Below are 27,630 nucleotides of genomic sequence, written 5' to 3'. Positions count from 1 at the left end.
ATGAGCATAGTCTGAGAGTGTGCCTCAGGCCCTGAGAGTAGCCCCCCATAGCGGAAGGCCAGGGGTCTGGAATAGCCATGTGTCGTCTTCTGGGCAGGGCTATGTTTAAGGTGCCTAGCCACTCTTCTGGGTAAGCGTTTCTCTCTTTCCTGAAGGAGTGTAGGGGCCTTAAGGTCTATATTTATTTTTATTTTTATTTTGCCACCATGTGGGTCAGTGTAGAGATGCAAGGCTCTGACTCCATGCTAGGGAGATCTGCCCCCCTTAGCCAAACCTATAATTTAGGACAGGGGTCAGCCACCTTTTTCTTTAAAAAAAAAATATTTTTAAAGATTTTTATTTATTATTTATTTGATAGAGAGAGAGATCACAAATAGGCAGAGATGCAGATGGGGGTGGGGAAACAGGCTCCCTGCTGAGCATAGAGCCCAATGCGGGGCTCGATCCTAGGACCCTGAGATCATGACCCGAGTCGAAGGAAGAGCCACCCAGCAAACCCCACTGAGCCACCCAGGTGCCCCCAGCAAACTTTTTCTTAAAGGTCTAGATAATATTTTAGGCTTTGGGGCCCAGAGGCTCTTTGTTGCAACTCTTCTGTTCTGCCCTGGAGCATGAAAGGAGAACCCCAGATAATATGTAAACAGGTATGGCTGTGTTTCAGTAAAATTTTATTTGTGAAAACTGGTGTCTGGTCTAACCATTGTTGTTTGACCCCTGCTCCAGGATCAAAATGTTCCTCTCTGGTGAACAGTCTTTTAAATTGAGTGTAGTCTGCAAGATTTAAAAAAAATATTGCCTTCCTTTGATTGTCTTGAAGGAGTCTGTTTTTGCTTCTGACACTTACTGGAATAGCTAGGTTTATTCCCCCTGGGCTTTGGAATTGTGCATTGCTTAACTGCTGCAAAGAAATTGGCCAGAAGACCGTTTAACACATCTAAAGGAAATGATTAGGACAAACATAATGCAGAGTGTGATTCATTTTGCCCTTTCTCCTTCTCAAACTAGGGTTCTGCATGTTTGTACTGAGTCTGGTCAAGAAGCATTATCGACTGCAGTTCTACATGGTAAGCGAGATGTGTGTGTGTGTGCATGTGTGTGTGTGAATTCTTGGCTTAAGTGAAGTTCTACAGAAACTCACAAGGCCTCTATGCTTTCTGTGACAGATCAAAACTCTGGAACACAGTCTGTTTTGTGTGCATAGAACCTGGAGCATGAAGGGATATCTCCCATTTAAGTTACCCTGCTCTACATCCACCTAGACCCAATCACTGTTAACTTACACCCCCAGCAGCCTCTCCACTAGGACCTGTAGGTGGCGTCCAAGTGCGGCTCAAGGTGAAGCTTTAGGCAATGCCCACAGATACTCTACCTGCTACATCACTTCCCCAACTTGGAAGCAGCCCCTCACTGAGGGGCCTAAGCAAGGGTCCTAAGTAACATTTTCTTAAGATTTTATTTGTTTACTTGAGAGAGCGAAAGAGAGGCAGCAGAGGGAGAAGGACAAGGAGAGTCCCCACCCACTGAGCAGGGAGCCCGACCTGGGGCTCCATCCCAGGACCCTGAAATCATGACCTGAGCCAAAGGCAGGTACTTAACTGACTTAGCCACCCAGGCATCCCAGCACTCAACATTTATGGAGAAAATGAGACGTACCCAGGCTTTCAGAGCATAGAAGGACTTGTTCACTGGCGGGCCCTGTGGTCCCTACTTTTGGTGGTAATTGTAGCTGGGGGCAACGTTAATCCCAAATGCCTGTTCTGTACCTTTTTACTTCCAATAAGACAGGTAGAGAAGCAGACATATTTTCTACCTGTTCTGTTGTTGTTGTAGTTTAGCAATTTCTATTTGTTATTGACTGTTATTTGAAGTTCCTTTCAAGGTAACAGGTAGGTCAAATGTATTCTTGATTTTCTTTTGCAGTTTGGCTGGACCCATGTAACATTACTGATTGTTGTAACTCAGTCACATCTTGTTATACACAACCTATTCGAAGGAATGATCTGGTGAGTGATGTCAGGGAGGGAGATTTCCCTTTTATTTTGTGGATTTTTCTCATGTCCAGGTAGACTGAGAATCCCTGCTTACCTTCTAAGCCAGGGGTTCTCACCTTGAGCTACGTCAAAATCCTATTCAGGGGCTGGTTACAACACAGATCACTGGGCCTCACTCCTGAGGCCTCAGCAGATTCAGTAATGAGAATTTGAATCACTAGTACATTCCCAGGTGATGCTGCTGGTCAGGACCTATGCTTTAAGAACTGATATTCTAGACTAACAAGTACATGGATAATTAAAGAATCAAAGACAATGCAACCCTATAGCAACAGATTTAAAAAACTAAAGGAAAATGTCGTGATCTGGTAAAATGTAAACTACCAACAGTCATGCAGAAGAAAACTTGAAAGATCACTATCTGTTAAAGATCTTTGAAAATTACCTAAGAATCCATACCTGGGAAGAAAACAACCAATGATAATAGCAGAGTTTTATCTACCCCTTCATACTAAAGCTGATAAGCTTGGGGAGGCAGAAAGAAGAATGTTAAACTGATTTCTCTAATGATTACAGATAAACCTTTGTACATATTGGCAAATAGAATCCGGCAATGTGTCAAAAGCACCATGTACTCATTACTTAGTAGATTTTATTCCAGAAATGCAATGGTTTCAGTAGGAAATCTGTCAACATTTATGGAAATCAGCAGGCTGAGAAAGCCGGATGATTTTGGTGAAAGGCAAAGGCATATCCTCGTTTATATAAGAGGTACTGAAGTGTTGTGCTTAAGACCCCAAACTGTGCTCTGTTTCCAGATCTCAGAATGAGGGTATAGTAATATTCACCTCCTGAGGAATAAATTAGTAAATATATGTAAAGTGCTTGGAACAGAGACTAGCTCATATAAATGCTGGTCTTACCATGTTTAAAACAATGGTAGTAATGATCTGGGGAGGCTCGCGATTTTCCCCTTTCAGTTTTTGTTAGGTAATTCTAAAGAATGGCTTCTGATAAGTCCTTATCTTTAGGGCCAAACATGCCACTTGTTTCTACAGTGAATCATATTAAAATCTCTGGTTATTGGTTTTCAGCTTTACCTACAGGATTTAACTGTAGGTATAGAAAATATGAAGAGCAGAGGATATGTGCAAGAAGCCTGGACGAAGTAAATACTGGGCGGGGTTGTGAGGATACAGATGCTCCCTTAACAAACAGAAGATATTGCCTCTAGTTGATGGGCTAGGAAGTCAGAGATTTACGTATATTATGTTAAATACAGAACTTTAAATAGAGGACATTTGAAAAACATGATGGTCAGGGAGCGGAGAGGGGGGAGAGCAGAAGGATACAAATGTGGAAATGGCCTCCTTTGTCATAGTGGGGATCAGCAGGTGAGGAGGGGGGCGCGGGAGCTCGAAAAGATAGCTAGATCTGTGAGTTGTGGTTCTGTGCTCAGCGTAGCCCTAGGGAGAGGGAGTGCCCCTGAGAGCTAGTCATAAACCGTTCACCTAGATAAATTATGAAATAGACACGAAGTAGTCAGGAATGAGTAAAAGTAGTTATTTGGGGGGAATGGAGATAGGGATGGGGAAACAAGGAAAACTTTCTCTTCTTTACAGTTCAAATTTGTATTACCACGTGCATATATTACTTCATAACAAAAAAGGAACACATGACATTTTATAGAATCCCACCTCCATTTACTCGGGAGCCATTTGGTAAAGATTGGAATGTCTGCTGTGTGCCAGGTACTAGGTATAGCTTGTCTGGTATTTTCTTTCTTTCTAGCTTATTCCTTCATGGATGACAAGTACTTAACGGGTTATTTTTTTCCTGGAGTTGATGAATGGCATTGTTTTGTAGACCTCTGAGGTACTGTCATCTGGGGAGAGTTGGTTTTCACTTTGGTTTATTCTCTAGGTTCATTGTCCCCATCTCTTGTGTGATCTGTAATGACATTATGGCCTATATGTTTGGCTTCTTCTTCGGTCGGACCCCACTCATCAAGGTAAATGGGTCACCCTAACATGAAATACCACTGTGAGGGAAGGGTGGTCCTTTTTGTAGAGTAGATCAGCTTGGGGCAGAAGAAGTCTAGCTTGTATGAATGTCTTCATGTCGTCCTGGAGAAAGGCTGGCAAAAACTTAGTTTCAGGAGAAAAGCCAAAGGAAGATGACTATTCATAGAGAAAAAAAGAGCTAACAGAGAAAATATCTTATAGATTATATAGACACATTTTTGGGACTTTGATCGGAATTTGCGTGTTGTCATTTAATTATATTCATATATAATATAAAATATATTTTAAAAATATATTAAAAAATATATATATATAAACTGGGACAGACAGAAACTGAGGGGTATCAGGCCAGGAACAAGGAGAGCAGGCAGGGGTTGTTTTAGAAGGGAAGGAGGTTAACAGAATGAGGTGGGGTTTTTGTTTTGTTTTGTTTTGTTTCTTATAGTAGGAAGGTTTTAAATAAGTAATCATTGTTCTCAAAGCCAGTTATCAAAATGCCCTTTGTTAAGAGTTTGCTTTCTGTCTGTAGCTGTCCCCGAAGAAGACCTGGGAAGGCTTCATTGGGGGCTTCTTTGCTACTGTGGTGTTTGGCCTTCTGGTAGGTGGTGGTCTGCTGCTGGGTGGGGGAGTGGACAGAGACCTCCCACCCTCCCTCAGAGCTTGTCCAGGGCTAGAGAGCTTGTTTCCTGAGGCCCAGGACTCTGTCCTGCTGCACGGTAACCTTGCCCCTGAGGGGCGTGAGTATGGCACTCTCTGTCACTAGCCCCATGCCAGTTCTCAAACAGGGTCTTGGCAGCTGAGGGGCGGGGCCATGTGTGCCTGCACTCCCCTCGGGCTGAGGCATGCGATGCCCAGCAGGTAGTGTTCTTGTCCACCCTTTTGATATTTCAAGGTTGAGTGACTGGCAGCTGAGAGTAAGGGGGGAGGCGGGCTCTGCCGCTTTGGCCGAGGTTCTCTCCCATGTGCATCCTGTGGGAGGAGGATGATCTTCCCGCCCTAACCCTGCTTCTGACCATCAGCCCAGCCTCTCTCCTTTTTCAGGGGTGTCTAGCTGTCCTCCAGTACTGATTCCCTTTCTTCATTGCTCCTCCACCTTCTTCCCCCAGGCTGGCTGTTTCTCACTGTACCACTCCCTGACATCCTGCCTCCAGTTCAAATGAAATTAAGGGATCCTGAGGAAAAGGGACCATAGCTCCCCTAACTGGGGAGAATCTTCTTGTAGTTCTTTGCCCAAATTCCTTCAGGTCTTTCATGGATTTTGACCTAGGTGTTCAGGCAATTCTGTGTAAAGCCTCAGCAGGCCATGTACCTGTTTTCAAATGCTTTTCCAAATTCAGGCAAAATACACCTGTGGGGAAGCATGAACCTCTGATTTAGTACCCAGCTCACAGTTAGCAGGGTCCTAGGCACTGTGAGGGGGACAGCCAAGCCCCATGTGTGGGGCCTGGGTGGGCTGGCTGGGCCTCGTCTCTTCTGCCCGACTCTGCTTTTCATCCTCAGCTGTCCTATGTGATGTCCGGGTACAGATGCTTTGTCTGCCCCGTGGAATACAACAATGACACCAACAGCTTCACTGTGGACTGTGAGCCCTCGGACCTCTTCCGTCTGCAGGAGTACAGCATTCCTGAGGTGATCCAGTCGGTCATTGGCTTGGTATGTGCCGCTCACATCGGGCAAGCTATCCTTGGTTAGGTAGTGACTACAGAGAGAGAGAGCCCTCTCTCCACCACTGCCACTCCCTCAGAAAAAGCTTAGCTTCCTCCCTCCACAATGCCAGGGCCCAGGATAGAGGAGACTCATTCAAGTCAGGTAAGGGCGAGAGCAGAAGGAGACCTTTCGTCTCACCTCAGTTCATGTAGACCAGTGGTTCTCAAACTGTGCTCTGTGGATCCCTAAGGAACCCTGAGATCCTTTCAGGGGGCCTGTGAGGTCAGTTATTTTCATAATAATAATATGACATTATTTGCCTGTTTTTACTTTGTTGACATTTGCTGTGAATGGTGCAAAAGCAGTGGTGGGTAAGCTCGCTAATGCTCTAGCACAAGTGAAGGCAGTGGCAGGAAACTGGACTAAGTCGTGGGATTCTTCATGCCACACACTCGCAGTTAGAATAAGCCAGCTCTTCTCAAGAATGTCTTTGATGAAAACGTAATGTGGTTCATTTTATTATATTCTGACCCTTGAATACATACCTGTCTATACTCTTGTGTACCCAAATGGAAACTATGCCTAGAACATTTCTGCTAAATATGGCAGTCCGGTGCTTACCTAAAGGAAAGTGCGCATGTACCTGTTTGAGCTGAGCTAGCTGCTTTTTTTTAATAGGGACATACTTTTTACTTGAAAAGAACTGACAAACTCTAGTGTTTCAGCCTTGTGTATTTGATAACATTTTTCTTGAAAATGAATCAAGCGAGCCTGTCACTTCAAGGAAAACCCCTGACAGTGATTGTTACTGATGATAGAATTTGGATTCCAAGTGAAAATTAATATTTTGGAAAGCATGTACCTGTCCCCGGAGTTTGACAGCTTCCTGATACTTCAAAGCTTTGTGGATGAGAGCTGCAGTGATTTTTGGGTGTGTGTGATTTTTATAGTGATTTTAACATAACGATGTTTTGACATTGCATGTAGCAAGCTGTCTACACTTGGAAGACTTACATAATTCGGTGAACTTTCGTTTTCTAAGTGGCCAGTGCGTGGTGTTAGAACTGTCAGGTGTGGGTCAAAGATCCATTCAAAGTGCAAAACAGGTTAATGGATTTTAATGTTAAGAGCACAGAAAGTTCATTTGTAGGATTTCAAATTCCACACTGCACCAAATTCTTAAGAAACTACCACTTGTCAAGTTCTGGTGTAGTGTCAGAGAAGAATACCCATAATTATCTAAAATACTCTTCCTTGGGGCGCCTCGGTGGCTCAGTGAGCTAAAGCCTCTGCCTTGGGCTCAGGTCACGATCCCAGGGTCCTGGGATCGAGCCCCGAATCGGGCTCTCTGCTCAGCAGGGAGCCTGCTTCCTCCTCTCTCTCTGCCTGCTTCTCTGCCAAGTTGTGATCTCTGTCTGTCAAATAAATAAATAAAATCTTAAAAAAAAATAAAGTACTCTTCCTTTTTTCAGCCACTTAATTTGTGTGAGGCTGAATTTTCTTCACATAGTTCAATTAAAACATCATACTGCAACAGACTGAATGCATGATACTGAATGTCCTCTATTAGGCTGAGCACTAGAGAGTTACAGACAAAATCCAGTTTTCTTACTAATTTTGTATTTGGAGGGAAAATAGAGTTCATTTCATAAAGACTCACTTGTGTTAACAAGGCATCTTGACTGATTTCATTTATCCTTCTTAGACAACAGTCTGGATGTACCCCTTCCAGATCCACAGCATCGCCCTCTCCACGTTCGCCTCGCTCATTGGCCCCTTCGGAGGGTTCTTTGCAAGTGGATTCAAACGAGCCTTTAAAATCAAAGTAGGAAAACCCTCTTTTTTGTTTCTCTCATTGTCTCCCAGCCTGGTCTCCTCCTGTCCCACCCCATCCACTACCCTCTCCTTCAAAATTCTGAGCTGTAAATACCAAGCTATAAACCAGACTGTTAATGTGTGCTCCTCTTCACCCATGGGTGGGATTTAGGCTGGTAAATTTAAAGTACATTGTTTCCGGGGCACCTGGGTGACTCATTTGGTTAAGTGTCTAACTCTTGATTTCAGCTCAGGTCATGATCTCAAGGTCCTGAGATCAAGCCCCACATCAGTCTTGGCACTGGGCATGGAGTCTGCTTAAGATTCTTTATCTGCTCTTTGGCCACCCCCTCCCCACATGCGCTCTCTCTCTCTCTCTCGCTCTCTCTCTCTCTCCAAAAAACAATAATAACAACATTGTTTCCAAGAAAATTCATCATAGTTGACCCTTGAACAACACAGGGGTTAGAGGCACTGATCCCTCCCTCTTGTCCCCATCCTCCCACGCAGCAGAAAATTCACATATAACTGCTGACCAGAAGAATTACTGATAACAGTTGATTAACACTTATTTTGTATATCATACGTATTATAGACTGTATTCTTACAATAAAGTAAGCTAGAGGGAAAAAAATGTGATTAAGAAAATTTGAAAGAAGAGAAAATGCATTCACATCAATGTACTGTATTTACTGAAAAAAATTCATGTATAGGTGGACCCGTGTAGTTCAAACCCCTGTTGTTCAAGGGTCAGCTGTAGTTTGATTTTCAGTGTATTTGTTCATATATCTTGTATCTTTCTTCATAAGAAACATTATATCATAAGACTCTGTCCTATTATACCCTCAGCATTTGAACCAATACTTCTTACTTTCTGTTGCCCTTAGCTACTCAGGACAGTAGCTGGGCTCAGAGGTGGGACAGTAGGCCAGGGTTTGGGGTTGGCCTCCCCAGGTTCACCAGTCTTGCCCCTTCCTTTAACAGGACTTTGCCAACACCATTCCTGGCCACGGAGGCATCATGGATCGCTTTGACTGCCAGTACCTGATGGCCACCTTTGTTAATGTGTACATTGCCAGTTTTATCAGGTACAGTGCCTTTCCATCTGGACCAAGTTGGTGGGATTCTGAATGTGGTGAAATTCTAGAAGTGTAGCTACAAATCAGTGGGAGGGAAATGCATCCCAAACATGAATGCGGTTTTCAGTTGCTACTCTCTCTGGGTTCTCTGAGGGTCCCCCTGCCCTCCACAAATAGGGAATCCAGCGGGAATAGCAGCTGTTTGAATAATCAGGCCCCAGAAACTGCTGGACCTCCGCTCAGCGCTGTTTCCTCACATTCTCTTCCAGGGGCCCCAACCCAAGCAAGCTGATTCAGCAGTTCCTGACCCTGCGTCCGGACCAGCAGCTACATATCTTCAACACCCTCAGATCTCACCTGGCCGACAAGGGGGTGCTGACAGCTGCCGTGGAGGATGAGTAGCAGCCCCAGGCCCAAGACGGCAGGAACAAGCGAGCGAGGGGCTAGGGGAAGGCAAAGCCTCCCTGGTGTGACTCAGTCGATGACAAGGCTTCAACTCACTGTCTTTTTTTTTTTTTTGTAGAGCATTTTTTATTTGTGGGTTTTCAGAACAATCTGTATATACAGTCTATGTGCTTATGATTTGGGTCGTGGGTAAACTACAGCTCTGAGTTGGAAAGAAATCATCGGGGTCAGACCTTTCAGGCTTTTTAAACAGAAGTTTTAACCTGGAAGACAGTGTTGCCCACCTGGGCTGCATCTGCTTGGTGCTTCTTGCTCCCAAGCTAGAGTTTCTGTTGCCGGGCTCCTTCAGGGAGGGAGCGGATGTTTATCTGTGGCTGACCAGTTCAGGGCCCCTCCCCTGCCCCCGGCCTGCCCTTGTAGCTGCCCCCCAGCTGCAAAGAGGTGCACGGCTTGGATGTCTTTGGGGATGTCTTTGCTGCTGAGAGCTTTCACCTGGGCCTCTCGAGAATCCCTGCCCTGAAGCGACGGGACAATTGCCTTCTGTTTGGAGGGACAAAGACTGTTTAATTAGATAAACATTCTACCCGCAAGATCCTGTAGGGCGTGAGCTCTGCTTTATGACCTGGGTTAACCTTACTTCATCGCAGACTGAAAGAAGGCTTCAATATTTTTTTTCAGGAAGCACGAGAAATTATTTATAATAGTCCGAAAAAGTACACTGTAATATTTTGAGTGTATGGGGTAGAACGTGCGGTCACGAGCCCTTCCCCCAGGTGGTCGGCTCACGTGGCTCCTCTTGGGCAGTTCGGCTAACTGTGTCTTTTCAGGGCCGATGCCTTTCACCTTTGTGCTGTAGACTTGTTGCTGCTGAATCCCTCCTGGGGGCTCTCCTGTTAGGCAGGGAGCAGGGGGTTTCTCGTTCACGTGCCCTTTGCCTGACAGACCACCCTTGTAGCTGCTGTGTTGTGTATATACTACTCTAAAGGCAAGTGTGTACCTGTGTGTGTGTTTTAAAAAAATCACTTACTTCTTACAGTGATTTCAGTTGTACCATGACTTCTTCACTGCAACCACAAAATCCTGCTTACAACTCTGGAAACCTAACCTGATTAGAGGTATAGAGGTGTGACTGTTCTGAAGATTACATGCACACTTTATATATATATATATATATATATACACATATATATATGTGTATATATATATATATATATATGAAATGTGACCAGTTTAAATGTGGTTCGTATTTTATTGAGGGACCTTTTTTTCTTTTAAACTGTGATTCCCCCCACCCCACCCCCGCCTTCTGATAGGAGTGATGTTGACTTTAGGGAGACAAGTTCTTTGTTAGGTCAACAAGCAGGGGAGGATAGGAAAGAGAACTGGTGCCCATCTGTGTTCAGTTATTCCGTGCCATGCTGGTTCTCCTTGCCAATTGAGGGTGCGGTGACTTGCTTCAGCACCTTAGTCTGCTACTGTTTCATTCTGTTTCTGTTTTCGTTAGTCGTCCTTGAAAGCTCACTCAGCTTTGAGTGAGTCAGCTCAGCTCACTGCCATCTGCGGGCACAGGGCGGCAGGCCCTTGTTGACATGGCAGCTCAAGGTCACTGCCTGGGTCTCCCCACGAGTGCAACATTGAAGCAGCTTTCCCCGTCTGAGCTTGTACTTCCGTTTCAACATGTGGCTTTCCTGGTTCAGGGCTGAGGGCCCCTTAAAAACAAACTGTGTTTTTGTGTGGGGTTTCCATTCTGCCCGGGTGACCCTGGGCAGGACACATCCCTCTCTGGGTCCTCGTGTTCTGAGCACTCCCTTAATTCAGTATTCCGTGATTCTGACTGAGCAAGTTCGTGTCACCAGAGGCTACTTGTGGGTATCAAGTTGTGTCCTGGGCACACAAACAGCAAGAGCTTTCTGGCCGTTTCTAAATGCTTGTCTTTGAGATGAATCAGTATCTTACCAACCAGTCTTAAACAGTGGAGGTCATTAGTAACAAATGTAGTTTTCACATTGAAGAATGGACTTGGTTCCTAAAACCAGAGACAGAAGGGGTTGTCTCTGTCACCTTATTGTGGGCCTGCAGTGGGCGCCTTGGTGCCTGGGGCCCAGCAGCCCTTGAATAGGGGCATCATTGGGATCGGCGTGCCTGGCACAATCCTTTGTGGAAGGCGGTGGTTGCTGAGGGGGCCTCTGGCGTCCTGGGAGACTGAAGCTGGATGCTCACAAGAGCTCTTCGCAAGAAGTCCAGAAGGTCAGCTTCGGTTTTATCTTCTATTTTCCGCACATGCTTTCTGGTCAAGGAAGAGGAATTTCCTAGCCTAGTAGCCAGGCAAGCAAAGCCACCTGTGTCTGTCTCTGTCTATACACAGTGTTTTTCTTTCTCCCATTTATTGAGGTATTTCACCATATAAACAAGATTGCTAGAGACTATTTTAACATACCCCTGTGCAGGTCTTCATGAATGGCATAACTTGCTTCAGATCCACTTGTTTGTGTGTGAGAAATAAAATGTGACAGAAACTGTGTGCTCTCCCTTGTGACTTCCGCGTCTCCCTCCCATGTGTGGTGTGATGTTTCCCACTTGTTATTGCATCATAAATATCCTGCAGTCCTGGTTTAGAGACTTTTGTTTTCTGCTCTGAATCTTCCACTTTCTCACAGCGGCCCCCTAAGGCGCCTCAGGTGGGAGTCCCAAGCACCTTGTGGCTGAGGACGCAGAGGCCCAGAGCAGAGGGAGCCTTCCCTAGGGTCACATGGCAGAGGCAAGCCTCACTCTACCTTGCACTCTGCTCACAGGGACTGGGTTCATCCCTAGCCCCACTTGCTTTTGTGAAAGTGGTGGTCAGTGTGCCAGGAATTCAGCATCTGGTGGACCTGTGCCCCAGGATGGAGCTTAGGGAGGGAGCTGAGGAGCAAGGTTGTCATGGAAACCAGGGAGCATCTACAGAGTGTCCTCCCTGGGGACTGCTCAGGGGATACCCGAGTCTTTTCCCCTTATGAGCACTTGCCACCCCTTTCACTGCATTGCCTCAGCATTGAGAAAGTCACATATATGTTTTGCTTCTGAGAGTGAAACCCCCTAAGGCAGCCTGGGTCTTGTTTGTGTTTATTATTTTTTGCCTATTTCATATTCTGAGCATATTAGTAGCTATAGTATAATTATATTTAAAATGTATTTACTCTTAGTATTTTCTATATTCTGTATTTCTAAGTCGATAATGTATGTCTGAAGTTAGTATCTCTTTCACTTTTAGAAGGGGTGAAATGTATTTCATCATACACAGGTGGACTTAGGAGCCATTTTTGTGGTATTTATTTATTTTCCCCCACTGTGCTTCTTCTCCTGTAACTTGACATATTTTTGGAATCTTTCTGTATACCCTATTTTTTTTTTTTTAATTTATTTATTTGCCAGTGATAGAGGGAGAGAAAGTGAGCAAGCACAGGCAGACAGAGAGGCAGGCAGAGGCAGAGGGAGAAGCAGGCTCCCTGCCGAGCAAGGAGCCCGATGTGGGACTCGATCCCAGGACGCTGGGATCATGACCTGGGCCGAAGGCAGCCGCTTAACCAACTGAGCCACCCAGGCGTCCCTCTGTATACCCTATTTTAAAGGAGATTAAACAGACCCTGATTTGAGTAAGCTAGTTGCTGAGTTGGCTAGAGGCTGATACGAATGGATCCTTGAGTTCAGATCTTCCAAGTGTCCGTGAGTCCGCAGCTGGCCCAGAGCACCCCTGATGTTGATGGGAGACGGCGGGGGCGGGATGTGAATGACTCAGGGCAAAGTGCGTCACTGCTCAGAAAACTCAGCAATGGCCTTGCTCTGTAAGGAGCCTGCCCAGGTCCATTTCTAAGCAAGTAGCTTTTCATTTCTCTACCAGATGTTGTCTATCTTTGCCAGAACCTCTTCTTGTGTCTGAAGTGTCTTTGGCACCGTGGTGATCTTTCAGACTAACTCTGTGCTCACCTTCCTTTCCCATTGCAGTGATGTGCTGAGTAGCAGGTAGAGTGGGGAGGGGGTTGGTTTCACTTGGACCCACCAAAGTGGGTGGGAAGAGCTAAGAGGAGGATGTCCAGGTGGCTGTGTAGACATCACAGGACGGTAAACCATTTGCAGACTCACTGTGCTTGTCTGCAGCAGGGACCCCGAAGGAACAGCTGGAAAAAACCATTGGCTTCCCGCAGACCGGCTAACTCTTGGGCAGAGTCTCATTCTGTCCTTGTCATGGTCAAAATGAATTTCTCTTTCCCTCGATTGCTGTCCACACAGTTGCCCAGTTTCTAGTTTTTGAAAACATTTGCTACTCCCACTACCTGACTTGGTTTCCCTTGTTGGGTGAGGATCTGATGGCTTGACCTGCAGAGGGTGCTGCCCTTTGGGCCAAGTGATAATGAGTGAAAGGTCTCTTCCAGGCCCACCTCCTCTTAGTCCCAGACTCTGCTCACCCACATCCTTGCAGAAGGCGGCCCTCTTCTCAGTCACGAATGGAGTCCCAGCTGCTGACTGCTTGTACCACTGGATGGTGGCCCTGTCTTTCTGTTCCTCCTGGCTCTGCCCTGCCACCCTCCCCTTTTCAGGCTGACCAGCAGTGACCTTACTTATCTGGGCTCTCAGAAGGGTAGAGGCTATTCTTCCCTGGGGCTGTCTCCTGACTGAGTGAGATTTTCGCTGGTTTGTATGTAAACTGTTTTCAAGGGCAAAGAGATCATAGCTGTGAGGGCCTTTTGGGAGGTATACTTTGGATGCTGAAATGTTAGGGTTTGTAGAACATGTGGGTGATTTATGAGACTGGGGGCAGAATAGGTGACATCTAGGACCTTATGGCCAGTGGGTTTCAAATCTGTTGGCCATTTGAAGACTCTGTCCCGTTCTGTCCCTCTCTCCACCAAATGCCTTTCTGCTGAAGCTCCTTTTTATTCTTGAGCCAGTAAGATGCCAACAGTGTGTTTGTTAATAATAACTGCAATAATAGTCATAGTGCTTAATATGTGCCAGGTATAGTGCTAAGGGCTTATCCCTTTTAATCCAGAAAACAACCTTTAATTAGGTATTATCCCCATTTTATAGGTAAGGAAACTGAGGCACCATGACAGGCTGATCTCAGTGGCTGAGGAGATAGACTTCTGGCTCCAATAGCCCTAGGTCTGGGCAGGTTACTGGGTGTGACTCCAACTGGTGGGGTCTGAGAGTTACACCTCCCTCGTGGGAATGTTGTGAGGGTTTTTAGGAGATAACGCATGTAAGCATTTAGCATAGTGTCTGGCACATAGTAAGCCTTCAATAAATGGTAGTTATTTTTGTTGAACTCAGCGAGTAAATTGAACCTAGTTGATGTAATGCCAGAGACTAGATTCTTAGTCACTGCACTGTTACTGCCCAGCACGCATCCTGGGTGTTCACAGTCTAAAAGATTTTGAGAGAAGTTATCCAACCTTCACACCCACCTCCAGTGTCTGGGTGCATCACACTTCTCTTTCCTTTTATCAGGCTGGCCTTCTAAATGGCCATAAGGATGGTCAGAAATTGTCCACTCTTAGTTGGAATGGTTTCCTTGAGGTCTTGCCCACTTCCTGTTGCCCCTGGTGTGGACTTTCCTTGGAGAAGGAGGCCCTTACTTCCTCCCTGTTGGTGCCTCTGCTCCATGAGAGGGGAGGGCCTGTGAGTCACCATGGACCCTGTTTTCTTCTGCCCAAGGACTATGCCCTTTGCACACAGCTCAGGGGCCTGCAGCTGTTCCCTGTGTGGGGGGACCTCTCAGTGGGGGAAAAGAGAAGCCTTCTGTGTGGCAGATTATAGCAGTGACAGAAAGCCTAAAAGCTCTGCCCGCACCCTCACATCGCCAGACAGGGGCCTTGTGTTTCGAGCTTCCTTACAAGTACTAACGGGCTAGAAGCAGGTGACCTCTTGAGGACAGATGGTGTGGGGTGTTTCTCTTGGAGTCTGGGTTAGCTAGAATCGAGCTAGTTTAAAGGATCACATGGGTGTGTGATGAACGAAGGGGAATAGGCACTAGATTGTGCAAAAAATCTTTTCACTTGGTTTTCTGAGTAGAGATGGGGACTTGGGGAGGGCATGGGTGTGAGGTGGAGGCTTCTTTGCTTTGGAGGAATCTTGTTGACAGAATCCACGAAATTCTCAAACCAATGAACTAGTGATAACAGAACTACCGATTGAACATGGACTGTTTCCTGGGTGTTGGTGGGGAAAGAAGACCAGACTCAAAGGCCCATTGTATTTAAAGAAGGGTTTCTCCCCTTCAGTTGAATAATGAAGTACTGGCTATGACAGGAATCAGGAGAAGGTTGTGGAAGAGTTCAGTAAGCAGCTGCTGCGACAGGCTGATCTTGGCCTGCCCTCATGCCCTTCTGGACCAGCATTTGCCAGGCCTGGCACTTCTTCCCTTACTGTTGAGTCTGATGGACGCAGGCTGCTTTCTGTCTGTAGAGAAGTTGTCCTCTCAACTGGGGATGAGGACCCAGTTGGGCTGTCGATGGCCCTGTGTTGGTCTCCCAGGCATTAGGCAGGGCCTGGCTCCTTGCAGCCTTTTCCTGTGTATAGTGCTCTAGGGGTTTACGTGGTTTGGCCACCTGTGATTCTGTTCCAAGTGAAATTGTGTCTCTGATCTCATCCCCGTTGCTGTTTTTGTCCTTGGCTCCTGGAACACGTCTGCTTCTCACCTCCATTCGGTTCCTAGACTGGGCTTGCTGCCTTGGTGCCTGGAAACGCCAGAATCGGAAGGGAGTTAATATTTTCTAGTGGACAGAATGTATATACATGTTTTTCTGAGAGTGTCCTCGGTGTGCTGCTTCGTTTTCATACACAGAGCATTGTGTTGCTACCTTATGTCCCACTGGCTGGGTGTCTGGGACCTGGCTAGAAAGAGAAAGGGCTGAGCAGACATCAGGGCCGATAAAACTAAAGGACTTGGACCCAAGAGAACAAGTCAGGACAGGATGCAGAGAGGGGAGGTTTCCAGCCAGAAGACCGCTGAGGAGCTGTGGGGGCAAAGGAGAGGCCAGGAGCCCCACAGCTGAGGACAGACGGACAGAGGCCAGCACTGTGTTTTATAGGTGTGGGGACCAGAAACAGGGCTCAGAAGCCCATCCAGGAAGATTCAAAGCTCGTGGATTATGGATTATCTTCTGGAGCTGATGCTGATACCAAATTTTAATTTTTATTGATGTTTAATATTTTCCAAAAGAGGGAGGGAAAACCAAAGTGGGCGAGGTAAGAGGCTCCCCCTTGGAGCCCTGGGAGCTCTGTGTTGTTGGGTGAGTCGGGCGCAGCTGTGGACCTGCTCAGGTCTGTGTGCTCCGAGTATCTGTTTAATGGGAAAGACGCCCCACACAGAAATGGCCTCCCCACCCGCACTGGGGAGTGTGAGGCAGTCACCTAGGGCCCATCACCGCCTGTGTCTGCCACCCAGAGCTTAGCCTGGATGGATCCTGCCCCCTCGAGGTCAGTTTCTCTGCCCCTTCTCTGGGGGGTGCGATTCAGTGGACCCACACGGATAAGCCGGGTACTGACATTCGGTTTCTGGCCCTCAGGTGTGGGGGACCTTGGAGCCACTCTTGGGTGTGTGTGGAGCCCACCAGACAGCTGCTAGGGCCTCCACAGTTGTGTGTGTGTGTGTGTGTGTGTGTGTGTGTGTGTGTGTGCTGTGCCCTTTAGTCGACGTGGGGGTTCACAGAGTCTGCGTGTATTCGCCACAGCTGACCTTTGTGTGCTATCTGATCTGTGTTGAACAATACATGTAGATGCTTTTTCAGCGCAGTTCCAGAACATCCTATATTGTACATTGGGAAATATTTACCTTATTTATATACCTGAATGTTCCTGTTACACAAATAAACATCTATTAAATTCTGTGTTGCTCGTGGTTTCTGCTGGGGGAGGAGTGCCTTTTGAAGGCGCACACGGGCTTGGCTTGAGAAGGGGGTGGTTTGTGTGGAGCCAGCATCCTTTCCCAGAATGCTGCCGACCCCTGCCTGCTTCTGGAGACACAGCCCTTGGCCTTCGCAACCTCCTCTCTTGGCTTTCCTTCTGCTTCCCTAACTCTTCCTCCTCTGCCACTTTTCTGAGTTATCTTCTTCCACCTGTCAGTCCCTCAGACCGTGGCACTCTGCCCAAGGCTCTCTTGTCCCCAACACCGAACTCTGTCCTGTGTTCTGACCCACTCCCAGGGCTCCAATGACCACACTCACCTCCACGATTCCCAAGTGCACATCCCTAACCCACATAGGCTGTGAGGTCTCTTCATATGGACTTTGCACGACCAAACCCAGACCCTGGCCCTTGACCCACACGTGCCCCAGTCCAGTGTTGTGTCCCACAGAGTTGTGTTCCACGGCTGGTACCTGGGGGCCATCTCGTCCGTGAGCACAGCCCGCCCGTCCTACCTTCATCCTGCCTGCCTGCGGGCTCTCCACAGCCTGGCTCCCTCTGCCGTCCCAACCCTTCCTGTTCGTCTGGGGCAAGAGTTCTCCGCTGAAGCCCTCCTGCGGCCTGAGGGCCAAGTCCAGGCTTGTTTATGAGTTCCCCAGTCTGTAACCTCTGACCCCACACCTGGGCCCTATTCTCTTACAACCATGCATGTCCCTGCTTTGTCCCAACTCCCTGCCTCCGTGCTGGTTTCCCTGCCAGATTTCTCTTCTCTCCCCTGGTTTCCCCCACCTGCCTAACTCCTACTCACCTTACGGTCCTACCCCAAGACTCTGCTTTCCCAGCAAGACTGTGGGCCTGGTGGAGGTGGTGGTGGAGGACACCCTGAGTCTGTAGTCCCAGGACCCAGTGGGCCAGCCCCACCTGGGCTAGTACTTTGGGCCAGTGGGACCTCCACTGTTTGCCTTTTGCAAGGGGCCTCTGCCTTTTTTGCCCACAGGGACCCTAAAGGGGGGGGGGGACTTCTGGGATGAACTGCTTCCCAACAGTCAAGGTGCAAAAAATTCTGCATTTACTTCTTTAAATCCCACAAAATCTCTCTCCAAACCTTGGGTTTCCAAGGTTAAGGAGAAGCTGAGCATTGGTTGTTTGCCCTGGCTGCCTGCCCCTCTGTTGTACTGGGAGCCACGGGCTCGTGTGGTGCTGTCCATGTGCTAAAGGCTCTTGTCGTCCTGGCCTGTGAGGTCCATCTGCTCACTCGGAGGAGGCCCCAGTCCCCCGTGGGCAACCGTGCAGTCTGCTGCTAATGTCCTTCCACCTCAGAGCCCCCGTGCTCGGATCTGGATGGTCTCCATGCACACAGCACAAGCTCCTGGAGCGCCCGCTCCGTGCTTGGCCCGTCTGGACACTGGGATGCAACAACCAAGTCTCTGTGCTCATGGAGTTCATTTCAGGAGAGTGTGGCAGACACTTGAAAAAGGCAGTAGCTAGTTAGCTGGAGAAAAGGTAGCCAGGAGAGGAGAACGTGGTGGGGAGTGATTATTTTAAATAGGGTGATCAAGGAAGACCTTGCTACCAAGGTGACGTTTGGGCAACTGGGCACACTGAAGGGTGTGGGGAGGGTGTTTGTGCAGATGCGCAGCAAAATGCGACACGTCCTCGAGGAGCTGCAGTGGTGGATGGAGTGGGGTGAATGGGGAGCAGCAGGGGTTGGAAACGAGGTCCCAGAGATGGGGGGTTATCATGCAGGGCAAGACCACTGGCTTTTACTTTGTGCAAGATGAGAGCTGTTGGAGAGTTTGGAGCCCAGGAGTGATTTGATCTGATGTTTGTTCTCAACGTGACTCGACTGCTGTGCTAAGAGCAGATTTCAGAGCTGTGAAAGGAGGAGGACCAGAGAGGGGGACACAGCAGCAGCCGAGGCAGCAGGGGACAGTGGCTCGGTGTGGTTGGTACAAGGAGAAATAGCAACATCGTTCAGAATTTGCTGGAAGATTCTACTTGGCATGGGAGAGGGGTGAAGGATGGCTGTGGCTCTACTGGTCTGGGCTACTGGCATCCCCATTGTTTGGGGATGAAGAAGGCTAGGGGAGAACAGGTTTGGGGTGGGAGGTGGAGCGGGGGAGAAGATCAGGAGTTTGGTTTTGGACACAGTAAGTCTGATGTGCCTGTGAAATACCCACGTGGGGATGTCCAAACCAGGGGGGTGGCCAAGATACGGAGATTATTCTGGACCAGAAGACTAGATGAGACCATTGATGGGGAAGAGTTCAGATCCAAGGCCAAGGTCTCTGTTCATTGTTCTGCACTTAGGAATCTGCTTCTTTTCAGCTAGGGCCCTTGCTTTCAGTGAGATGGTCTCGTTTCTCAGGGATTCTCAGACAGTCCAGCTCTTGGGCCAGGACAAAGACTTGGATGAAGTTTGTCTTTGGGTGGCTCCACCCCCACCGGACAGCAGAAGCAGCTGCTAACTTCCTCCTGGGTAGGGGGCCAGAATTTTAGAGGCTTGAGTGCCTTTTCCTTGAGAAGGAGGAGAGCCATGAACTTTTTGGTCTTTGGGGGGAAGGTGGCAGAGGGAAACAATAGAAGAATGACTTCTGTATTCGGATATTCAGAGGACAGGCCATTGCAGTAGAAAGCCCCAGAGAATGGACTGATGGCCTGACCATGACATCATCACAAGCCATTTCCTCTCCATAAAAGACATGGCTAGGGACGCCTGGGTGGCTGAGTTGGTTGAACAGCTGCCTTTGGCTCAGGTCATGATCCCAGCCTCCTGGGATCAAGTCCCACATCAGGCTCCTTGCTCGGCAGGGAGCCTGCTTCTCCCTCTGCCTCTGCCATCCACTCTGTCTGCCTGTACTCGCTCGCGCTCCCTCTCTCTCTCTGATAAATAAATAAAAATCTTTAAAAAAAAAAAAAAGACACGGCTAGTTCCAAAATCCATCAAAGCCCCAGTAGCCGTCAAATGGAATAAAATAATGTTGCCATTCCCTTCATGCCTCTTCTCAATTTTAACAAGAAAGCTCAGTACATTTTCAGGGTCAAATGCGTGTCCATCCGAGACTAGGTTCAGGGTTAATTCAGATTTCTATTTGAGGTGACTGAAGCTGTTATTCCTACAGCAAAAATGGGCCCCTCTGATCTCGTTTATGTGGTCTTGATTTCTCTGAGATTCGAAGAGCCTTGGAGGTAGTACTTTCTAAGTCAGTGGTTCTCAAGTTTGGCTGCACATTGGAATCACCTGAGCAACTGGAAAGAGAACATCAGTGCCCAGGCAGCACCTCGGACCAATGACATCAGAATCCGGGTGTTTTAAAGAAATTCCCAGGTGAGTCCAATGTGCAGCCAAGGTTGAGAACCAGTGGTTGAAACGCCCTCCCGGGAGTCTGTCCCCTGTCAGACACCCCCTCTCCCCCTGAAGGTGGTCAGTGCCCTTGTGGGCAGCATCTCCAATGGAGAGTCGCAGGTGCCCGGAGGTGAGCCTTCTGGATTAATCGCTGGAATGGTGTTGTGCACCACAGCCACAGTGTAGAATGATGTGCCTTCCAGCCCCTACACCCAGAGCTCATTCTGTCATCTTGCATCTCGCAGATGGGTCTGCTTCTATTTTGCTTCACAGATACCCTCAGTGTTCACTATGTGCCCCCAGGTAGCTCCGGTCCTTGCCACCAGCCTTGTCTTCCCAAGCTCCCCATTTTCTGCCCTTCCTTCTTCCTTATGAGAAATGCCTCTGCCCCTTCCCTCTGCCAACCAGTGTCTGGACACACACAGGCTTATCCCTTTTGAGGGTGCCCTCTCGTTCCCTGTAGTTGTGAATACGTGTGTGCAATGGTGGGGCTGCACATGGGGTCCTTGGGAACTGAAGACCTAAAGCCCAAGAGGTAGCTTCTGCTTCCTCTCATCTCAAGCTTGGTCCGCGTACTCCGGACCGGCTGCAGTGCTTGTGATTATCGTCATGAACACGAGCCCTGAGGGTCATCGTTTTGTGGTCTCCTGCAGACTCCATCAGTTGCCAGCTACTGTCTCAGGAGAGCTGTGGTTGGTGGCTTCCTGTAGGTACAATTATTTACATTTTTATTTGAAATAATTTTTAAAAGCATTTAAAAAAAATTTTATTTGACAGAGATGGGGAGAGAGAGGGAGAGAGCAAACAAGCCGGGGCAAGGGCAGGCAGGAGAGAAGCAGGCTCCCCAGTGAGCAGGGAGCCCAGTGTGGGGCTCGATCCCTGGACCCTGGGATCATGACCTGAGTGATCAGTGGCTTAACCGACTAAGCCTCCCAGGCGCCCTTGAAATAATTTCAGACATATAAAAAATAGTGTGAAGAATTCCCTCCAGACTTCATCCAAATTTCTCAAATGTGAACGTTCTATCAATTTAGTTATTCCCTCTCTCTCTCTCTACACACACACACACACACTTTTTCAAATTGTTTGAAATTATAGACATGAGGCCCCTTAACTGTTATGTAACCTTATTCAAATTCCACCAATGACTGTAATAACGTTCTTCATAACAAAACAATACATAGAGTTTGGACTGAGGAAATTCGGCATTGCCAGTGGCTCTGCCACTCTGAGAATGAGAAATACCATCCCCGCTCTCTTCCCACCCTGTCTCCCCATGGCTGCCACCACTTCGGGGTCGGATGGAATCACTCCAGAGGCCTAGGGGACACAGGGCCCAGCACAGCGGGGCAGTGCTCTCATGAGCCCAGCAGAGGGCAGCCGTGAGTCACAAGTGAGGCCCAGGGCTTTGCTGTGAGAGGACTCCGGGTGGAAGCCTCCACCAGTGGCTACCAGCTTTGTTGTCTTGAAGGAAATACTCAACCACTCAGCTTCCTCCTCTATCGAATGGAGATAGAGCAAATCTGCAAAGCACTTGTCCAGCACCTAGTACCTACTACGCACCCATCAGAAACTTATTTGTGGTACTACCCCCGTGGTCTGAGAAGAGAATTTCTGGGGGATGCAGGCAGGGGAAGGAGCTGGCACCCACGCTCCAGCAAAGACAGGAGCAGAGCCGGACACAGAGGCTGGTGCACCCACCAGGCAGGAGGCTCTCGGGAAGGAAGGCAGGGGGAACTGAAGTTATCAATAGCAGCTAAATTATTGACCTTGGGCATCCCAAGTTCAGTTAGATCTGAAATTCTCCCTGGGATGCTGCCTGAGCATGTCAGGGCATTGCACAGATTCCCACGTGGTGCTGCAACCCCCGGCCCCCCGCTCCGCCATGGAGGCCCTCACAAACCCACAAAGGAGGCGTGGCTGGCCTTTTCTTTTATGGCTGGGAGAATGACCCACCTTGTCTCCTGAATCCATCATTTCCCGGTGTGACCTGATGTGACCTGGGAGCTTCGGGCAAGTTCTTTAACCTTTCTGTGCTTGTTTCCCCGGCTGTGAAGCAGGGGTAATGGGAGCCCCCGCCCCACGGCATTGTTGTGAGGGTGACATGAGTTAGGTCTTGGGAAGACCTTAGACTAGCTTCTGGCACATGATATGTTTTCATAAATATTAGTTCTTATCATTACAGTGTTTCCCTCCTCCCTTCTCTTCCTGATCTGTGTCCTTGGCCTTTGCATATCGCCCTGGAGACAGCCCCATGGGGGTGAAGGAGTTAGTGGGGAGGGCAGCCGTCCCTCGCTTGAACATTTCTGTTGTCCACAATGGCTGCTCACACTGAATTCCCCGGAGTCACCAGGGATTTTAAGCCATGTGGGATTTTAAGCTGACCAAGGGCTCCCTACACGCCCATTAGCTATTGCCGCAAACATACCAGAGAGCAAGGGAGCTATAAAAATCAATAGGGCCATATTGGGGCGCCTGGGTGGCTCAGTGGGTTAAGCCGCTGCCTTCGGCTCAGGTCATGATCTCAGAGTCCTGGGATCGAGTCCCGCATTGGGCTCTCTGCTTAGCAGAGAGCCTGCTTTCCTCTCTCTCTCTGCCTGCCTCTCCATCTACTTGTGATTTCTCTCTGTCAAATAAATAAATAAAATCTTAAAAAAAAAATCAATAGGGCCATATCAATAAGAAGAGGCTGCCGAAGATGGGACACTCCAAACGTCAGTAAGAGTAAGAAGTGCAGTTGATTGAACCCTATCAATTGTGTTTAAAAACATGAGTTCTGGAGGATATTTATGCTCCGTGGATCACCACCAAAGGATGCTAGAAAAAGAGATCTCTTTCTAGAATGTGTAAACAAAGGGGCAGAATCAAGCATGGACCCTGCCTTGTCTAAATAAACTGTACCCGGAGAATCCAATACCTGCTGCATGAAGATGAACGTACTAGCCGCCTAGGTAGCGATTTTGAATTTGGTAAATAAAGTGAAGAATTAAGAGCAAGGAGACAGACTGCACATCTATGATCACTTGGTGTATGACCAAGGTTAGTACTGCCGGCAAAGGTGGGTCTTTCCCGTAATTGCGGACCGGGCGCCACTGTTTCCTGGTAAGAGGCTCGCTGCTTAGCCTAGGACAGAGGTGGTCGTGGGGAGGGGGAGAGAGCCAAGGGAGCAGGCACTAACTGCATGAAGGATGTTTCAGAGGAGGAACATCTGGACATCTCCCGCTTTGCCTGTCCCCACGCTGCAAATCAGAACTTCTTATGGTAAAGTCGCGCTCATCTGGGAGCTGAGAGCCCCATCCAGGGCTGGCTGCTTTGGTGCTTTTGTTTCTGCTATCTCTGTTTTGACAGCCTCTCTCTTTCTGGCATTTCGTGGGCGTCAGCATAATTAGGTTTGCAGAAGTAACAGTGCTGCTTCTTCTGCCCGCTGAGTGTGATTGATGTGACTGTCCTTTGCGTGTGTTCAGTTACTCTGTGAAAATGATACCCCGTCTACAATGGAGCTTGCAGAACCGGAAGGGCTGAAGGGAGAATCCACGTGGTCAGTCCTTTAAGCACCTGCTTTAGGTTGGGCTTCTCCGGGAGCAGACCCCAAGACGGGGAGGTTATTGAGAAGTACGTTCAGGGCAAACCTGCAGTGGTGTGGGAAGCAGACCGAGAAGGGGTTATTAACCAGCAGGTCCTGCCAGGGGCAGCTGGGCTCCATCCCCCTGCAGGAGGGGGGAAGAGCACGTTCTTTGGCGTTGGCACCACCAGGAGGCGCCGAAGTTCCTCCAACCTGCTTTGTCCCCGGTTGAGGGGAACTTCTGGTGGCATCAAATCCTCTAGCACCCTGAACCCCCTGTTCAGTGTGCTAAGAACTTTTCCACAGTCCAAGGCAGCCCCGCAGGCGACGGGTGGCAAGCACTTGCGTAGGAAGCCGTGGCACATTGGGAACCTTGAGGGCACAGGGGGTTTTGGTGGGGCCCTCATGTCCTCAGCCACAACAGCTTTCCAGGAAGACCTGGGCTTCAGGACCTCAGGACAGGACTGGGAGGGCAGGCGGATAGTCTTTCCAAGCATGACACAAAGGAGACCTTTGGAGTCTGTGGCAGTGAGATCCTCATGACCGATTGTGAATAATAGCTAAATAATGGACCATGACCGCTCCATCTCAAAATAGCCCATGCATTTTTGATATTTCATCCAACTATTTTGTTCTTTAAAATAGCCAGCTTAGGGGTGCCTGGGTGGCTCAGTGGGTTGGGGTCTGCCTTCGGCTCAGGTGGTGATCTCAGGATCTTGGGATTGAGCCCCGCATTGGGCTCTCTGCTCGGCGGGGAGCCGGCTTCCTCCTCTCTCTCTCTGCCGGCCTCTCTGCCTACTTGTGATCTCTCTCCCTCCCTGTCAAATAAATAAAATAAAATCTTAATAAATAAATAATAAAAAATAAAAAAATAAAAATAAATAAAATAGCCAGCTTGGATGTAGCCCACGCAACTTTTGGAGAAAGGATGGGCTGGGTGTGGCCAATCTTTTCCAGAAATGCCTGCAGGCACTATTGAGATAATTAGCTGGCTTTAATTTATTGATACCTGACCCCTGGGAGCTCAATCTATTGGATTCTGGAAGGCACACAGCATACTGCATAAGGATGCTGGCTGATGGGGGTCAAGGGCAGAACAGCTACGCTCACTAGCCTCCAATGTCCGGCAAGGAGTTATATCCAATCTGGATACATCTGGACACAAGGAATCTACAACCTGTCTGGAGGGTGAATCTGTTTCTAATTGGTACCAAGTTAGCATATGGGTTAATGGGAGCCCTACATAGGAAAAGTGAGTTTAGAAGAGAATGGTTTATAGCCGCAATATGTCATTGGTCAGCCGTTGGGCATCATGAAGGCACTGTACTGGTTGGTGTTCAGTGCCGACAGGAAGAGGAGTCCTAATTGTTCTGGGAGGTGCCATGTTTCTTCCCACCTCAGTCCAAATGACACTAACCCTTCTGAGGACATTTAACCATTAACTCGAGAAAGAGTGGAAAGGAGTGGAAAGTCACGTCAGCTGTCTTTAAAAACACCCTTTACTCCAAAACAACTGTGATAACAAATACCAAATAACCATACATTCCTACTTCACACAAAGGGAGAGAAAAACAGGAGCCTACCAGTGGGGGCCTCGGAGAGTCCACAGCCTTAACCAGCTTCTGGAGCCATGTGGATGTCACAAGCCCATGTAGACTTCAGAGTCCCCTGCGACTAAAGATCCAGTGAGAAGAGTGAGTTAGTCACCTTGAATAATGTAACAGGAAGGTTGCAGTCTGCACTCCTGCTTTGGGCAACGTATGGAACAGACCTTCCATGGGGAAGATGGTAAAAGTTCAGAGAGGGTCTTTGCATGAGGAAAGGAATGAGGAGGAAGGAGTGGGGAGCTAGCTGAGTGATTGGACACCGCCCCTCATGTCTCCGAGCCCACACCTTACACAGGCAGTGTCCACGTCTGGCTCTCTTCTTGCCGTGTAGGTTTTATGGCATGGGTATCCAGGGTGTCACTTCTGGTACAAATGACATTCTACTTACACTTTCTCTTGAAAATGATGTACTTTGCTTCCGATCACTTCTTGCCCCTTGCTATCACTTTGAAATGAGCCACTCTCCTAACTGATCTCCTATCTCTTTCTTCATTCTAGTAGCAACACAGCTGCCAGAGTGACTCAGCCCACTCAGATCCTATCCCTCCTCTCCCAGAACCCTACAGGAGATTTCCTCTCACTCTTCAAAAGCCAGGGTCCTTACAATGTCTGTACAATCTGGCTTCATTTCCTCCTCATGTACTCTGTACCAATCACACTGGCCCCCTGGAATAGTACGTCCCGCCTCAGGGCCTTTGCACTTGCTGTTCCCTCAGTTTAGATTGCCCTTATCCCAAATATCCATATGGCTCCTTCAGATCTTTATACCAATGTCTCCTCTATAGTGGGCTTTCTCAGCCCACCTGTCAGACCTCCCCTGTCCTCTTGCCTGATATTTCTTTTTCCATAGTGCTCACCACAATCTAACATACTACGTATTTTACTTATTCTCTCTCCCTCTTAAGGATGAGATTCCCAAGGGCAGAGATTTTGCCCACTGTGTTCACTGTTGCATCATAACCTCCTGAAACCGGGCTGGGCCATAGTCAGTGCCCTACAATACAGATTAAGTATGAACGGTGGGAACGGAGTGCTGCTCATTCCATGAATTTATCAGCAACCATCCCAAATGGCCCCTGGGATCACTTCCCTTCTGGATTCCCAGGTATGTGAAAGGTTAGATGTTTTGGCCTCTCCTTCCTAATCCCCTATTTCTGTCTAGCTGTATGGACAAAATGACATGAAGTCCTCTGGTCTATGGTTTCCCATAAAATAATGGTTTTGAACTGGATGATCCTGGGGCTCTTAACTTCTAAATTTAGTCTCCTAAGCTTTAGACCTCCCCCCCCCCATTTCTACTTTCATGTGGTCAACCTTCAACAAAACTGAACTACCAGGGTAATTTCTGATTCCTTCTGGGGAGTCTCAGCTGCCTACTGTAGACCCCCCTCCCCCGCAGTGACTGGCCCAGGTTTTGGCTCTCACCAGTCCAGGGCACACTGACTACAGTCCATTGTGAGCCCCTGCACCTTTCTGCATAAGACTTTTCTCTCCACAGGGAGGAGGTGGAAAGTTCTGGGGAGTAGGCATCCTTCAGCTGCTGGTGTATGAGTTGGCAGATAAATGATCCAGTCCCTTTGCCCTGCTGGTGGGCTAACTCTGAGGTGTGTTTTATGCTCTGTCCTGGAGCTGCCTGAAGACTGAGCCCCAGTTTCCCAGGGGGGTGTTCTGCTTGTTGCCACTTCCTGCCATCTCTCTATCTCTCACCCTATTCCCCTTACCAGTGTTTCAGTGTTTCAGGGGATCACCTCCCTAATCATCTACTAGCACTCAAATCCTGTCTCAGGTCACTTTCTGGGGAACCCCCTAAGACACTGTTCCCTAACTTCTGCTGTCTCTCAGTGTGCCTGCCTCCATGAGTCCTCCTTTCTCTGGGATTGGGGGCAGTACTGGCCTCATCATCCTTTCTTTCTTTCTTTTTTTTTCCCAAAGATTTTATTTATTTGACAGAGAGAGAGATTACAAGTACAGAAAGGCAGGCAGAGACAGAGCGGGAAGCAGGCTCCCCGCTGAGCAGAGAGCCCGACGTGGGGCTCCTCGATCCCAGGACCCTGGGATCATGACCTGAGCTGAAGACAGAGGCTTAACCCACTGAGCCACCCAGGTGCCCCCTCATCATCCCTCTATGGTCCCTTTCTTCCACCATATTGCTAGGACACCTTTGGTCCCAATTCCCCTTCCCCTTTCTCCACACTAACTCCAGGCTTCAGCAAGCAAATCCCAAATCATTATGCAGAGTGATTTAACTGTTCTTTATCCTTATGTTTCTCACC

General features: G+C 48.3%; 1 protein-coding gene across 1 annotated transcript in view; it reads left to right on the top strand.

Annotated features, from left to right (window-relative positions):
- The window catches only part of CDS2 (CDP-diacylglycerol synthase 2), a 62,447-nt gene extending 45,621 nt beyond the window's left edge, over positions 1-16,826 (top strand). The window contains exons 6-13 of the mRNA XM_004751520.3: positions 1,006-1,064; positions 1,921-2,003; positions 3,915-4,002; positions 4,545-4,613; positions 5,516-5,668; positions 7,368-7,487; positions 8,462-8,565; positions 8,826-16,826. Of these exons, the coding sequence (XP_004751577.1) occupies positions 1,006-1,064; positions 1,921-2,003; positions 3,915-4,002; positions 4,545-4,613; positions 5,516-5,668; positions 7,368-7,487; positions 8,462-8,565; positions 8,826-8,958 (809 nt within the window). The 3' untranslated portion in view covers positions 8,959-16,826. The remainder of the gene's footprint in view (positions 1-1,005; positions 1,065-1,920; positions 2,004-3,914; positions 4,003-4,544; positions 4,614-5,515; positions 5,669-7,367; positions 7,488-8,461; positions 8,566-8,825) is intronic.
- Positions 16,827-27,630: the final 10,804 nt, after the last annotated feature.

The sequence above is a fragment of the Mustela putorius genome, unplaced genomic scaffold, assembly GCF_011764305.1.
Source record: "Mustela putorius furo isolate JIRA1106 unplaced genomic scaffold, ASM1176430v1.1 tig00000874_pilon_pilon_pilon, whole genome shotgun sequence".
NCBI lineage: Eukaryota > Metazoa > Chordata > Mammalia > Carnivora > Mustelidae > Mustela > Mustela putorius.
The sequence above is the reverse complement of the archived record's forward strand: the minus strand, read 5'-3'. Positions and strand labels throughout refer to the sequence as shown.